This window comes from Epinephelus lanceolatus, chromosome 6 (assembly GCF_041903045.1).
Source record: "Epinephelus lanceolatus isolate andai-2023 chromosome 6, ASM4190304v1, whole genome shotgun sequence".
NCBI classification, from domain to species: Eukaryota; Metazoa; Chordata; class Actinopteri; order Perciformes; family Serranidae; genus Epinephelus; species Epinephelus lanceolatus.
Genome location: NC_135739.1, coordinates 31,044,829 through 31,059,487, shown reverse-complemented (window position 1 = coordinate 31,059,487; position 14,659 = coordinate 31,044,829). Strand labels below are relative to the sequence as shown.

Here is a 14,659-nt window from a genome sequence, read left to right as displayed (position 1 = left end):
CACGGGCATTCAATGTTGGTTTTCGGCCTTGTCGCTTACGTGCAGTGATTTCTCCAGATTCTCTGAACCTTTTGACGATATTAGGGACCGTAGATGATGAAATCCCTAAATTTCTTGCAATAGCTCGTTGAGGAATGTTGTTCTTAAACTGTTCGACAATCAGCTCACGCATTTGTTCACTAAGTGGTGACCCTCGCCCCATCCTTGTTTGTGAATGACTTAGCATTTCAGGGAAGCTGCTTTTATACCCAATCATGGCACCCACCTGTTCCCAATTAGCCCGTTCACCTGTGGGATGTTCCAAGTAAGTGTTTGATGAGCATTCCTCAACTTTCTCAGTCTTTTTTGCCACTTGTGCCAGCTTTTTTGAAACATGTTGCAGGCATCAAATTCCAAATGAGCTAATATTTGCAAAAAATTACAAAGTTTACCTGTTCGAACATTAAGTAACTTGTCTTTGCAGTGTATTCAATTGAATATACAGTACAGGCCAAAAGTTTGGACACACCTTCTCATTCAATGCGTTTTCTTTATTTTCATGACTATTTACATTGTAGATTCTCACTGAAGGCATCAAAACTATGAATGAACACATGTGGAGTTATGTACTTAACAAAAAAAGGTGAAATAACTGAAAACATGTTTTATATTCTAGTTTCTTCAAAATAGCCACCCTTTGCTCTGATTACTGCTTTGCACACTCTTGGCATTCTCTCCATGAGCTTCAAGAGGTAGTCACCTGAAATGGTTTCCACTTCACAGGTGTGCCTTATCAGGGTTAATTAGTGGAATTTCTTGCTTTATCAATGGGGTTGGGACCATCAGTTGTGTTGTGCAGAAGTCAGGTTAATACACAGCCGACAGCCCTATTGGACAACTGTTAAAATTCATATTATGGCAAGAACCAATCAGCTAACTAAAGAAAAACGAGTGGCCATCATTACTTTAAGAAATGAAGGTCAGTCAGTCCGGAAAATTGCAAAAACTTTAAATGTGTCCCCAAGTGGAGTCGCAAAAACCATCAAGCGCTACAACCAAACTGGCACGCATGAGGACCGACCCAGGAAAGGAAGACCAAGAGTCACCTCTGCTTCTGAGGATAAGTTCATCCGAGTCACCAGCCTCAGAAATGGCAAGTTAACAGCAGCTCAGATCAGAGACCAGATGAATGCCACACAGAGTTCTAGCAGCAGACCCATCTCTAGAACAACTGTTAAGAGGAGACTGCGCCAATCAGGCCTTCATGGTCAAATAGCTGCTAGGAAACCACTGCTAAGGAGGGGCAACAAGCAGAAGAGATTTGTTTGGGCCAAGAAACACAAGGAATGGACATTAGACCAGTGGAAATCTGTGCTTTGGTCTGATGAGTCCAAATTTGAGATCTTTGGTTCCAACCGCCGTGTCTTTGTGAGACGCAGAAAAGGTGAACGGATGGATTCCACATGCCTGGTTCCCACTGTGAAGCATGGAGGAGGAGGTGTGATGGTGTGGGGGTGTTTTGCTGGTGACACTGTTGGGGATTTATTCAAAATTGAAGGCACACTGAACCAGCATGGCTACCACAGCATCCTGCAGCGACATGCCATCCCATCCGGTTTGCGTTTAGTTGGACGATCATTTATTTTTCAACAGGACAATGACCCCAAACACACCTCCAGGCTGTGTAAGGGCTATTTGACCAAGAAGGAGAGTGATGGAGTGCTGCGGCAGATGACCTGGCCTCCACAGTCACCGGACCTGAACCCAATCGAGATGGTTTGGGGTGAGCTGGACCGCAGAGTGAAGGCAAAGGGGCCAACAAGTGCTAAACACCTCTGGGAACTCCTTCAAGACTGTTGGAAAACCATTTCAGGTGACTACCTCTTGAAGCTCATGGAGAGAATGCCAAGAGTGTGCAAAGCAGTAATCAGAGCAAAGGGTGGCTATTTTGAAGAAACTAGAATATAAAACATGTTTTCAGTTATTTCACCTTTTTTTGTTAAGTACATAACTCCACATGTGTTCATTCATAGTTTTGATGCCTTCAGTGAGAATCTACAATGTAAATACTCATGAAAATAAAGAAAACGCATTGAATGAGAAGGTGTGTCCAAACTTTTGGCCTGTACTGTAGGTTGAAAAGGATTTGCAAATCATTGTATTCTGTTTTTATTTACGGTTTACACAACATGCCAACTTCACTGGTTTTGGGTTTGCATTTGTTTATTTATTTTACAAATTTCCGCAAATTTTTGGGGTCATTTCTGCTTTCATTGCTCATTGCTTTCTTTACATGTTTTTGAAAGAAATCAAGCCAATTTGCTCAGGTTTCAAAGGGTTAGTGTGTTTCTATTGCTGTGAGATGTCAAAACAGTTCAAATTTGGCCCTATCAGTCTGTGAGGTTTTCACATACGTTGTCGTCACTTGTCAGCCATTATGTCCAGTTTCTATATATGTTTACTGTCTCTATTCAGACATCACTTCCTGTGCTCCCATTAAATATGTAATTCAATCCAATGGAACTTGGAATAAGTTGATTCACTAGTCATATTATAACGACCAGAAGAGAGTAGCTTTGCTGCCTAACTGTTCTTTGAGCCACACAGTAATGTTGCATGTTTCCTTTGTCTCCACAGCAAAGAAGACATGCGCTACCACAGACTTTGCCTGTAAGAATGGACAGTGTGTCCCCGCTAGGTGGCGCTGTGATGGAGAACCGGAGTGTGCAGACGGTTCAGACGAGGCTGATGCAATCTGCAGTAAGTAGCCGTACAAACACATCCACAGACAAACCATGCCACAAAGGCAAACATGCAAACACAGACAGAGGGGAAGGCCGTGAACACACAGTCAGGGAGGTCAGGACACACACACATTTGGCATGTCTCAAATGTGGTACCAGCTACAAGTCTAAGTGTGTGTGTTTGTATGAGTGTGTGTTCATTCATGCATAAGGAAATGAAAGTCTATAAAAATACACATATTTTCTAAAACGCGCATACACACCAGCATGATGTAACTGTTCTTGTCTCTTTTACAGTCATGTAATTTGTGTTTGAACCAGTTGACCTCCACACACACACACACAAACACACACACACATTTCCTTCGGCATAAAGCACTCCCAAGGTTGCTCGGTCCCAGTGTGACACATTTTGCCGCGCTCCAGCCGCTGTGCCAACCTTCTCTTTCTTGCACATTGCCTCAGAAAATTGCTTTCAGTTGCTTTTTTTGTTGGCTGCACCATCAGATGCAGGACATCCATATGGTTTGATCAAGGCCATCAAGGGCAAAAGAGTGCACAAAATGTCTGCTTCTTTTATTATTTCCTATCGAGCATGTTTGGAAAAGTGAGAAATAGAAATAGAAATAATTACCCACCCCTAAATCCCTCTCAGTATAACACAGGCAAAGATTTTCCATGAATTACATGTCCAGTTTGTCAGTTATGACATGCATCTTAAAAGCGTTACTGCATTGTGAGAAGGTTAACATATTATTTCTTAAACAGTGATAGAGAGTGTTTTGACAGTTTTTATTAAGGATGTACTGCTGCTGCTCATTTTGTAGGACTAACACACATTTTCTGCAAAAACTGAATGTAAATGTGACAAAGGAGTTTCTGCATTTCAGCCACTATAGCTAAAAACTACAATGACCAGTGTCAAAAAAGCATATACTTCGCATAGAAAATAGTTTCCTGAAGCTGTTATATTACACAAACCAATTTACTGTCTAGTTATAAAGAGGTATTGTGGATAAAGTAATGTATGTGAGGGTCATTATCACTGTTAACAACCTACAGACCATTTATCCAGTGCTGAAATACTTCAAAACATCAGCATGTGTGATTTTTAAAGCAAGTGTTTTCAGCAAACACCAATGTAATTATGAAAAATGGACCAATGCCTGTAAACAGACCTCACCTGTTACACTCTTGTTTAAAAGGCTGGCAGTTGGTGAGGTCGCTTGCTGCCACAATTACTGAAAATGGAACACTGCCCACTGTGATTACTGGATTTTTTAATCAGCAGAGGTAACCCACCATTCACAGGAGGGGAACTGAGCCAGAAAGGTGTGATGAGTGTGTAGTGGGGCAGAGAGAGCATGTGTGTGTTTGTATGCTTGGGGTAAAGGATGAAAATCAGAATAAGAGTGGTGGTGAGACTGAAGTGTGAGGTGCTAAGCAGTGTTAAAGGACTGATGCTGGAAATTTAAAAGGCTGTAACGAAAGATGTGAACATAGAGGTCAGATTATTATTCTGACACAAGGCTTTTCAGGAGCTGCAAAATAGCTCCGCAAGTTTACGAACTCCTGATCTGCTTTGTGTTAGTGTCAGTGATAGGAAAGGGTTTACATATAAAACCAGAACAATTCAAGGAGAGTGGAGGCTTGGGAGTTTTTAGCGGCTTTAAAAGAGTAAGTCAATGACTGGGTGAGAAAAGACTTGAGAAATAACTGTATGAAATGTGTACTGTATACATAGTTGTGGTTTGCATATGGGTTTAAGAGAGAGGCATAAAAGAGGTCTAGATGCTAGGGTCCCAGACTAAGAATTTTCCTAGTTGACCAATAGTCGTCATTTAGGGCCATCAGTTGACTAGTCGCCCGCATGTTTATGGTATTAATTCAGTCATTAAATTATATATTTTGGGCAGGGCAACACAATGGTTTGAGTTGTGTGTGAGAAAGAATAGTATCAGTAACATTGTTAACACTGTGCTACATTACAGAGAAATACAAAACCATACTAATGAACCTTCATTAATATAGGCCTATATTTTATCTACAAGTGCACGTCAGACACTGAGCGAGCCGCCTGTTAATGACGCTGTCAGTAATGATTGTGCTAAGTGGCTAATGGGCATGTAGCTAATTACATTTTTTTTAGATGATATGTCATGTTTGGAGTCGACAAATGATAGGCAAATGTTTGCCTGCAGAGTTTACATATCACCTTGGGTTCGTCCTTCAAAATGATCCCACACTTTGGATTTCCTGCCCGACATGTTATTAACTAGCCTGTGTAATAACCGCAGGTACCAGCCCTGGATATTAACGTGAGTTCTGTCTGACTGCTGAGTGTGGCCACTTCCTGTGTAGGGTTGGATCAGTATGAGAAAAAAAAACGGTTTTTGTGAAAAACCGCATCAAGTCGGTAATACCGGATTTTCGCCACTTGGGGGCGCAGTTAACTCATTTAAAATAAAAAAGACCATAGGACAACAGAGTGACAGTAACAAGTTGTTTCTTTACTCAATCAGTGCAAACAAGCGTTGCCTCCTTTGTCTGGCTCAAAGCCAAAGTGTAGCCATATTGGCACATTCTTTGATTTCTTCAAGACTAAATTGTCCGCCATTATCAACTCCCTGTCACTGTTAAACAAACTCCAGGCTACAGTACAGGCCTCGGCGCATGCGCACTCGCACCCACTAGCTCAGTCCCCGCCCCACCCCCAACCCCCTTCTCTCTCCTGCTCGCCGTGCGCTTGGCAAAGAGGCAGACACAGGCTGTAAATGACGTATGCAGTCCGGTCAGTCTCAAAAAAAAAAAAAAAAAAACCCAGTCCAAGACGGAGTACCGAACCAAATTGGTATTACTGAGAACTGACCCAACCCTATTCCTGTGTCTGTCTTTTGAAATTAAATTCCAGCATGGTCCAGTCATATAGATTTTGATTCACAGTAACAAGGCACAGCTCCTAAAAGACTGTCACTTTTTTGGTTTTGTGAAAATTGAAACCAATGAAATCTTGACAAATAATGACCTTTCTGGTCGACTAACGTATGGTTGACTATTAGTGAGCAGCCCCATTAGATAGGGGTGGGAATCACCAGAGGATCCACGATACGATATTATCACGATACTTAAGTCACGATACAATATTATTGGGATTGAATATATTGGGATTTATTACGATGCTATGCTGTATCAACTTTCCCCCCACCCCTACTATTAGATGCTGAGGGCTTTGAGTAAATGATAAACTGATGATTTGGGGAAAGACCATGCCCCAAATATTAACACTGATGAAAGTAGCATCCTATTTGTTTAAGGTGATCCATTACCAAGCTACCACAACTATGTCTTGCAGTCATTTTGTCTTTTTACAACAAATCAGTGCCTTGTTCAGTTGCCTTTTTAAAACAGCTTTTTAGGACTGAGCCTTTGAAGGCCACATTCAGATTGAAATAAAACAAAACACATGCTCTTTAGTCAGACAGCTGTGTTGGTACAGTCTGGGTGCCATTTAAAAAATTGGAATTTTATAGTGAAGCAGTCCAGGTAAAATACCTCACAGCACCTACCTTAATAATTCCAATGCCATGCTAACTTTCCAGAGTAGTTAAATCCAAGCTCAAAGCAGTATCAAGAGCTACGCAGTGTTGGTGCATCTGATGAGCATTCATACTTGGTTTGGATTTCATCTTCCAACTAATGCCAAAAGATTGTTGTACAGTAGTAGTTAGAGTTTGGAAGTCTTCTTATAAGGAATCAGCACAGTTATAGGGTGCTTTATAAATATCATGAGCAAGATGTTCAGTAGCAGAGTTGAAACTGGTCTGGCATACCATTAAATTCACTGGCATTTCACAGGGCTTTACATATTAATCTCCCACATAACCAGTGTTTTCTCAAAGATAAGTCACAGAACAGAGCAGAACTGCTAGCGGTCAGTCTTTCCACTTCTGTCTTATCACAAAACTTTCCATATGGCTGTATCTACAGACCGGCTCCTATTTGCAATTTTTATTAAGATGATTTTCAAAGAGGTGATCAAAGAGCCCTTTGAAGATTCTCAAAGTAATAAGTCTGATTGGGATAGGCCAAGGACATGTGTGGGTATGTGTGTGTGTGCACATGCCTATAAAGGGTGTGAGTGTGTATACCAGCATCAGCGTGTGTATGAAGCGAGTCAATGCTTGTATTTAGTATTCATCACAAGGTGAATCTGTAAGTCATTTCATCAGATTAGTGGACTGGTGGTTAAATCTCATTATGTCTAATCAAGGTCAGACACTTTGAGTTCTCCAACTTTCTCAGCCGCATTGATCCTCACAGCTGTCTGTGTGTTTGCATGCATGCGGCAAAATGTGTGCATGTTTTAAATGTGTAGTTCCATTAGGTGAGTAATTGAAGTACTGCTAGAGTTGAGCAATATAGGAAAACAATTTTCTATTGAGGCATACACAGTTTTAAAATATGATACCGACAGATCCTCTGGTGAATTCACTTTCTGAAAACTGAAGTTACTTCATTAGCTGATGCAAAAGTTTTGTAAATCCAATATTGCCATGAGCAGATATTAAAAGGATAAATGGTGATAAATTCTCAGATCCCAGACAACCATGAGAGACAAATTAAAGTAAAAAACAACCAACTTGTTCTCAGCCCTAGGTCGTCAAAACCATCAATTTGGCACACCCTTGGTGTCTTGTAGCCACAGATGGCTTACGCTTTAAGCAGGATTTATACGTGTGTGTCAGCTCTATGCAGAGACTATACCATAGCCTACGCGCGTGGCTTAAACCTTGGTGAGCATTTATACTTGTGCAGTGGTGTGTCATTGTCACTCCGCAGTTACACCTGCAAAACACTGGTCGGCGGCGGGGTTTCTGTGAAGGGCTGTAAAGTTTAGTTGATTCAAAACACACCCAAAACACACATTACACATGGCTTAAGTTGGCAGTGACAGTTTCAAACACAAGTACACAAATTGGCTTCACTGTAACTCACAGCATTCACAGACAAAGCATTTGTCTTTTGCTGGACACATTTTCCCCACAAATAGGACATGGTAATGTTTTTAGCACAAGACTATGGCATTTTGAATCGTATAAATTAGCCTAGTGGCTAGCAGACTTTTCCCCTGCTCATATGAATTCAGGGACAACAGCATCATTTAACAAAGATAACACTACAAAGTTTGGCTCCATTACAACTCACAAGGTTCACCAACAAAACAGCTGTCTTATACTCAGAACGTTTTCCAAACAAATATAACATGCTAACGTCATTAGCACAAGCCTATGTCATTTTACATTGTGTAATTTAGCCTTGTGACCAGCAGAGATTTCATCTACTCATATGAAGCCAGGATAAATTACACACAAGACTTTAAATGCTATTTTGTGGAGGCTTTATTGTCTTCACAATTTATTGCTTCTAATCTGTGAAATTAAAGTAAATAAAAACTTTGTTTCCACTGAGGGAAATGGCTTCTAGCTTACAAAAATAGACAGGAAGTCTGCGTCACTGCGTTTTCATGGTCTTGGGTATATCTTGGGCAAGTCTTTTCCAAAATATATTCCTTCCTTTGGTGTTTTGATGATGGCGATGGAGAGCACCATGTAACATGTCAGCCCATATTCTCCAAGGGGTGTCGTACCACTCAGTGACTCCTTGTTAAAATCACAGAGAACAGTCTATGTTTCATTCCCTTGCTATGTCCTTACACCCTCTGAATCTCTATCTACCAGCCTACCATCTTGTATCACATCCTTCTCTCTGTGCTCTCGGTCTTCCCTGCTGTACGTCCTCTACTTTCTGATCTGAGTTCAGTTTAAGTAATGCCTTTGATCGAATTGATTTCCCTGGGAGGGAATCGATGAGCTGATCTCCGAGACCCCTGGTCGACTGCTGATTAACTATGGACCTCAGATGACGCCTCTGAAACCACACACACACACACACACACACACACACACACACACACACACACACAGGCTCCTCAGGAGCTGTCTGTAATTACACATCTGAAAATGAATCTGGGCCTAGAGGGGATTCTGGAGAAAATGCTCAATCAGGTGACGCATGTGTCTGCACACAATGTTCTTCACTGATCCAAAGTGCAGCCTTCATCCCTCAAAAGTAGTTGCAGAAGCATCATCATTAGTAGTAATATGGGTACCATAGAGTCTCTACATTGTTGAACAGATGCCAGTAGTTTATTGAAATAAACAAGCCTGGACTGGATGTGGTTGGTTTATCATTTTCCAAACTCGAAACAGTGTCAAAAAGTTCATTAACATTTTTACTTAAACAAAAACCCACTTACAGCTTGCAAACTTGGATAAGTTGGCAGTGTAAAGTGTTTTTAGTGCAGGAACTATGCTTAAATTATTTAATCAAGTGTCTTAAAGGCAGTAACACAAACACACAGGAAACAAAATCAAGATTTTATGCCTCTGTGCTGGTGATAGTGATGACCAGAGGCATTATGTTTTTGGGTTGTCTGTCCGTTCATATGTCTGGCCATCTGTCCATCGTATTCATATATATCTCAAGGATGCCTTAAGGGAATTTCTTAAGATATGGCACAAACGTCCACTTGTATTTAACGATGAACTGTTGACATTTTGGTCTAGGTCAGATGAACTTGTCTGTCTCATTCTCATGTGTGTATTATCTAGAAAACACCTTAAATGACATTTTTTCATCAAATTTGGCACAGACGTCCACTTTGACTTAAGAGTGAAGTGAGAAATTGGTCATCGAAGGACAAAGATCAAGGTCACTGTGACCTTGTGTCCATCTCATGCAAATCTCAAGAGCACTTTGAGGGAAATTTTTCATCTTTGGCACAAACGTCCACTTGGGCTCAAGGATGAACTGATTAGAATGTTGTGATCAAAGGTCGAAGTCACTGTAACCTCACAAAACGTGTTCTTGGCCATCACTCAAGAATTCATGTGCTAATTATGACCAAATTTCACACAAATGTCAAACAGGATAAAATGATGAAGTGATGACATTTTATATCCAAAAGGTCAAAGGTCAGCTTCAATGTGAGATCATAATGGTTTGCAAAACACTTTTCTGGCCATTACTCAACATCATAACTCAGGAACAGAAGGGAAGACATTTGGTGGGATACTGAATTGGTGAAACTGATCTTGGGTGCCCAACTTGAAACTGTGCTGATCGTATAGATCTTCTGTGCTACTGGAGGGAAGACTTGTACGAAGCATCAACGTTTTCTCAGACATGAATGTAAACTGTAAGTGCAACTTGAACTGGTTTGCAGAGACATAAAACCTCAAGGCGGTACTCTGGTTGTTGTTGTTTTTTTTTTAAAATTTTGGTGAGGCAGACTTTATTTCTGTGAGGTTGAGCACCACTTTTCACTTACCTTTGTTTTACACCAGAAAAAAAGTTATACGCAAATGAGTATTCATTCAAACTTCTTAAGCACTCTCATTGTTGTTTCACCACTCAATGATTCATTTTAAGGGTGCTTGTTACTAATCCAGGAAATTGTACTTGATAACTAAACGTCGAGGAATTACACACAATTATCTGTTTCCAAAGAAATGATTCATCATCGACTACCATAAGGTCATCTGTATATTTTCACATAATTGTTGAATTTACATAATGTGCTACGCTGTGGGGTGCCCATGATCATAATCCATGTGCCAGACATCAAACCTCTGTTTTTCTGGGGTCTAGACATTACAAAGTCAGCATCCATTTACTCTGAGTGGCATCAGCAAGATCCTGCAGTTTGACAATCAGTGCTGATTAGAGGAGCTGCTTCGACTCTCTCAAGCGTTGTTTGATATCCATCTCTATGCGTGCACGCTCCTTTGGCTCTGCTGCTGCATATCTACACTCCAGGCAATAAAAAGAGCCCTTCTCTTCACCCAAGTGTCTCTGTGTAGATAAATGTTGTTGAATTGCAGCGTCAAGACACTCAGCCAACCTCACTTAGCCACATGTTGGACCAATATGTGACACTGTCTTTACAGTCCTCCCACCAGTTCAAGTGATACTTCAAAATGTTGGATGTAGAGAGAAAACTGTTCCATAGTGCTTAAGCTTCATGTTTTTTTGGAGGATGTTTTATTTTCATTACATAAAAGTCTTGTGTCATCAGCGTAAGAAATCTAATTATAACAAGTCTACTCAGGCATATGCCATACTTGGAGGCATGCTGACAAAGGCTGTGTTGAAAAGCCTCCAAACTCATTGTGAAACATAAAGGAGGAAAAAAAAGACAAACACAAATTAGAATTTTTGATAACTTCAGAAGTCAAGTAATCTCAAGTCACACATGGTAGAGCATTTTGAGATAAAACCGAGAAAACAACAGTCTCACTATCCCCTTTGGGTCTGCTATTATACTATGAAAGCAGTTAGATTTTTATTTATTCAAAAGAATGAAGGACCATTTGGCTCTTTGATAGGAGGACTAGTATTCATTACATTTATGTGGAAAATTGTACTATAACAGACACTTAACTCTTATCTTGTAGGGCCCTGAACTCATCACCTTTACATTCCAAAAGTAGCACTCCTACATTTGCTTAAGATAGAGTCAAATAAGTAAGGAAATGTAATGAACATAATATTACACCTTAGTAAATGTTGATGTGTGTAGGAGTTTCTACTGATCATCTGATTAGATCTTTTCACCAACTCATCCAACACTGCAGGGCATTAAAAGTACCATGATTTCAAACTTTGCTGCTTAATTTCACTCCATTTGATGAAACCCATTCATCTAAAGACACAAACTGTCAAAGCAGAGCCTCTCATCACAGCATGACTTCTCTCCCACTTTGTGTAGCCTTGATTTATAGTGCTCATATCGAATCATTACTGACTTCTTCCGTTTCTTTTTCATGTGGTAATTGAAGCACCACTGAGGAGAAAACTATCGCGAAAATATTGAAAGTGGGCAACTGCTACTAGCCACGGTACTGCTTCATCAAGCAAGCAGAGCAGAGCAGACCCTATTAAGCGTTATGAGCAATTAATTGAGGCCCCTTGGTCAAACATTGTGTGCCAACAAATAGTGACAAAATAAAAAGCCCAGAGATGGGCAAAATAGAGGCTAAGTAATTTACTGCCCCTTACAAAACTCCCAGGATTCTGTGGTTATAAAAAACTCATCCATAGCGTCAGGGGGTAATAGACACTTACTACTGTCTTGTGCTTTAGCTAATATTAACAATTCACAAGTTGGTTCAGAGCCAGTCAACTGTGCAATCAGGGATCAGCGCGCCTTGGCCCCGCCCCTGCCTGCCACCCGGTTCACAATGCACTGAACCCTGAATCCTGTCCGTGTGGGTGGTGGGCCCACAGGGCGATAGCTCCATATTATCTATTTGGGCTGAGCCAGACCAGGCGCCATGGTCCAAGTCCCGGCCAACAAATGCTTGCTGGCAAGCCCCCTCCCAGGTCTGGCTCCAGGGTGAGGCCCATGTGTCCCCAGGTCCTCAAAGTCTGAATATGCCATTTCATCAAGGTTTTCTTGACCCCCTGGTCAAGCAGGTCCCACTGGTAGGAGGCCCCAGGGCAGACCCAGAACACACTGAAAGGACTACATATCTCATCTGGCCTGGGAATGCCTTGGGATAGGGATACCTGGGATGCTTTGCTCGGCCTGCTTGCCCCTAAGACCTGGCTCCGGATAAGCAGATGAAGATGGATGGATGGATGGATGGATGGACAAGTTGGTACAGTGAGAGAGAGAGACATCCAAACCTAGCAATGTCAGTCCACCATTTTGGCTCTGACTAAAATATTTAATAAGCTAGCCACTGGATAGATTTCAATAAAATCAAATACAGACAGTCATGGTCCCCAAAGAATGATGCCCACTGATTTTGGTGACCCTTTATTTAGCAACAGCAGCAGGGCAAATGTTTCACTCATTTAGTGAAATATCTCAACAGTTGCACAATGTGTTTAATGCTAAGTAACAAGAATTAGCATGCTAACATGCTAAACTGAGAAAGAGATAATACCCATTCAAGCATAGCAAAGCTAAATTCAGCATTTAGCACTTAAAAACAGCTTCCCATAGCCATTAACTTTGCTGCAAACATCTGATAACTGTTGAATTTATTTTGATAATTAACTTTGTTTTCAACAATTTAATTTTAATGTGTCATTTGTTGGTGATGAGCGGCTCATTATGGCAAGATAGCCCATTGTACGTGTTAATTGTTAACTCCTGTGTTTGTGCATTTATATGAAAAAGTAGCCTAATGAATTTGAACTTGTATAAAATTTCATCTTTTAAAGAGACATCTTATGTTAAATTATTCTGCACTGGCCGAACACATCAGTGTAACATGATGACTGTGAAGCCGGTTGTCCTTTGGTGACAACTAAAGCTGAAACTTAAACTCAAGCTCCCTCCCCATCCATCTCTTTGTGTCCCCGCTGTCATCAGTTCCACCTGCTCCTGTGTACTGAGGTGGCTTTCTCCTTGTCTTTGTGCACGTAGACAATAGGCAGGTCAGCGTATTATAGCATGGAGGCAGGAGGTTGAGCTAGTTAATTATTTTGGAATATGAATGGGAAGAATCCAGTGAGTTGCATTGTCGGACGGCTTCAATTTCATGCTTGAGGCAGCGGCAGCGCCAGGCGTAATTTCCCAGGTGGCCCCTCCCTCTCTCCGTCTGTCTGTCTCGCTCTCTCTCTTTCTTTACCTGTGGCTCATTCAATCAAGTAGAAAGTCTGTGACCCTGTCATCAAAAAGACACGTGTAGTAATACAGACACATTCAAACAGATGCACGAAAACATTCAGAAAAAGGCAGAGACACAATCCTTTGTAGGTGTGTGTGTGTGTGTGTGTGTGTGTGTGTGAGCATTCTGAGGTCACTCTGATCTTCTACTTCAGTTCGCAGTAGTCTAATTTGTCTCTAGTCTCTTGCTACATGTTCTTTTAATGGAAAGTTCTGTTGCCCTGAGCTGAATTTCACTCACTGGCCACGATATACACACAAGCACCACACACACACAAGCACAACTGCGCAAACGCAAACACTCATCCTGACCTTCCTTAGTTTCAATCACTTGCCTTTTTTACATTTTGGATAGTTTGGTGTGATCCAGGCAGTCAGAATGATCAAACAACATGCAACCGTTTCTCAGCTTGCAGTTCTCAGTGTCAGGTAGTTTCAATCAGCGCGTGAAAATACATTTATACGGTAAAAAAAACGAAGTTCAAAAAGTTTTTTCCTTTGATTGTCAGCTCTAGTTGAGAGTTACTGGCTCAACCACTGAGAGCCCTGTTTAATCAAGGCAGCAGACTTTGAGTGACCAACACCAAACTCAAGGCTCTTTGATTGGCTGAGCATTACTGTGACTGCATGCACTTCACACTATATCTTTTTCATGTTGTGAATTATTGCACACTTCAGGTTTGAATTACACACTTATCAGCGAAGGCTGTGATAACTTGACATGCTTCAATTTGAGAAAGGGACCCTGTATTCAGCTGTTCGATAGTACGAGGAGGAACATCCGCAATATCCTGTTTCATGTTTGTATGCTGGGGCGGCTACTTTCACAGGATCAGTCGTCTGTACACAGATATATTTACAGGATGCAGGGCATTTATGGACATTCTGTGGTAAAGGTTTGGCCCATTTTAAACGTTAAAACTACTTGGCTCATTACTTCTCATTGCATTACATCTGATGAAACCCATTTATCTGAAGACACAAACTGTCAAAGCAGAGCCTCTCATCACAGCATGACTTCTTCCCCACTTAGTGTAACTTTCATTTTTATTTATTTTTTTATTTTTTTTTATTTATTTTTTTTTTTCATTTTTAGAGTTCATACCGAGTCATTACTGACTCTCTTGATTTCTTTTTCATATGAAAATTAAAGTGACTGAGGAGAAAACTGTAGCAAATGTATTTAAACTACCTG

General features: G+C 40.9%; 1 protein-coding gene across 4 annotated transcripts in view; it reads left to right on the top strand.

Moving 5' to 3' along the window:
- lrp8 (low density lipoprotein receptor-related protein 8, apolipoprotein e receptor) overlaps nt 1-14,659 on the top strand; it is a 232,338-nt gene that overhangs the window by 105,649 nt on the left and 112,030 nt on the right. For all 4 annotated transcript variants that reach the window (XM_033621269.2, XM_078168965.1, XM_078168966.1 and 1 more), the window contains exon 3: nt 2,617-2,739. In XM_033621269.2, the coding sequence (XP_033477160.2) occupies nt 2,617-2,739 (123 nt within the window). The remainder of the gene's footprint in view (nt 1-2,616; nt 2,740-14,659) is intronic.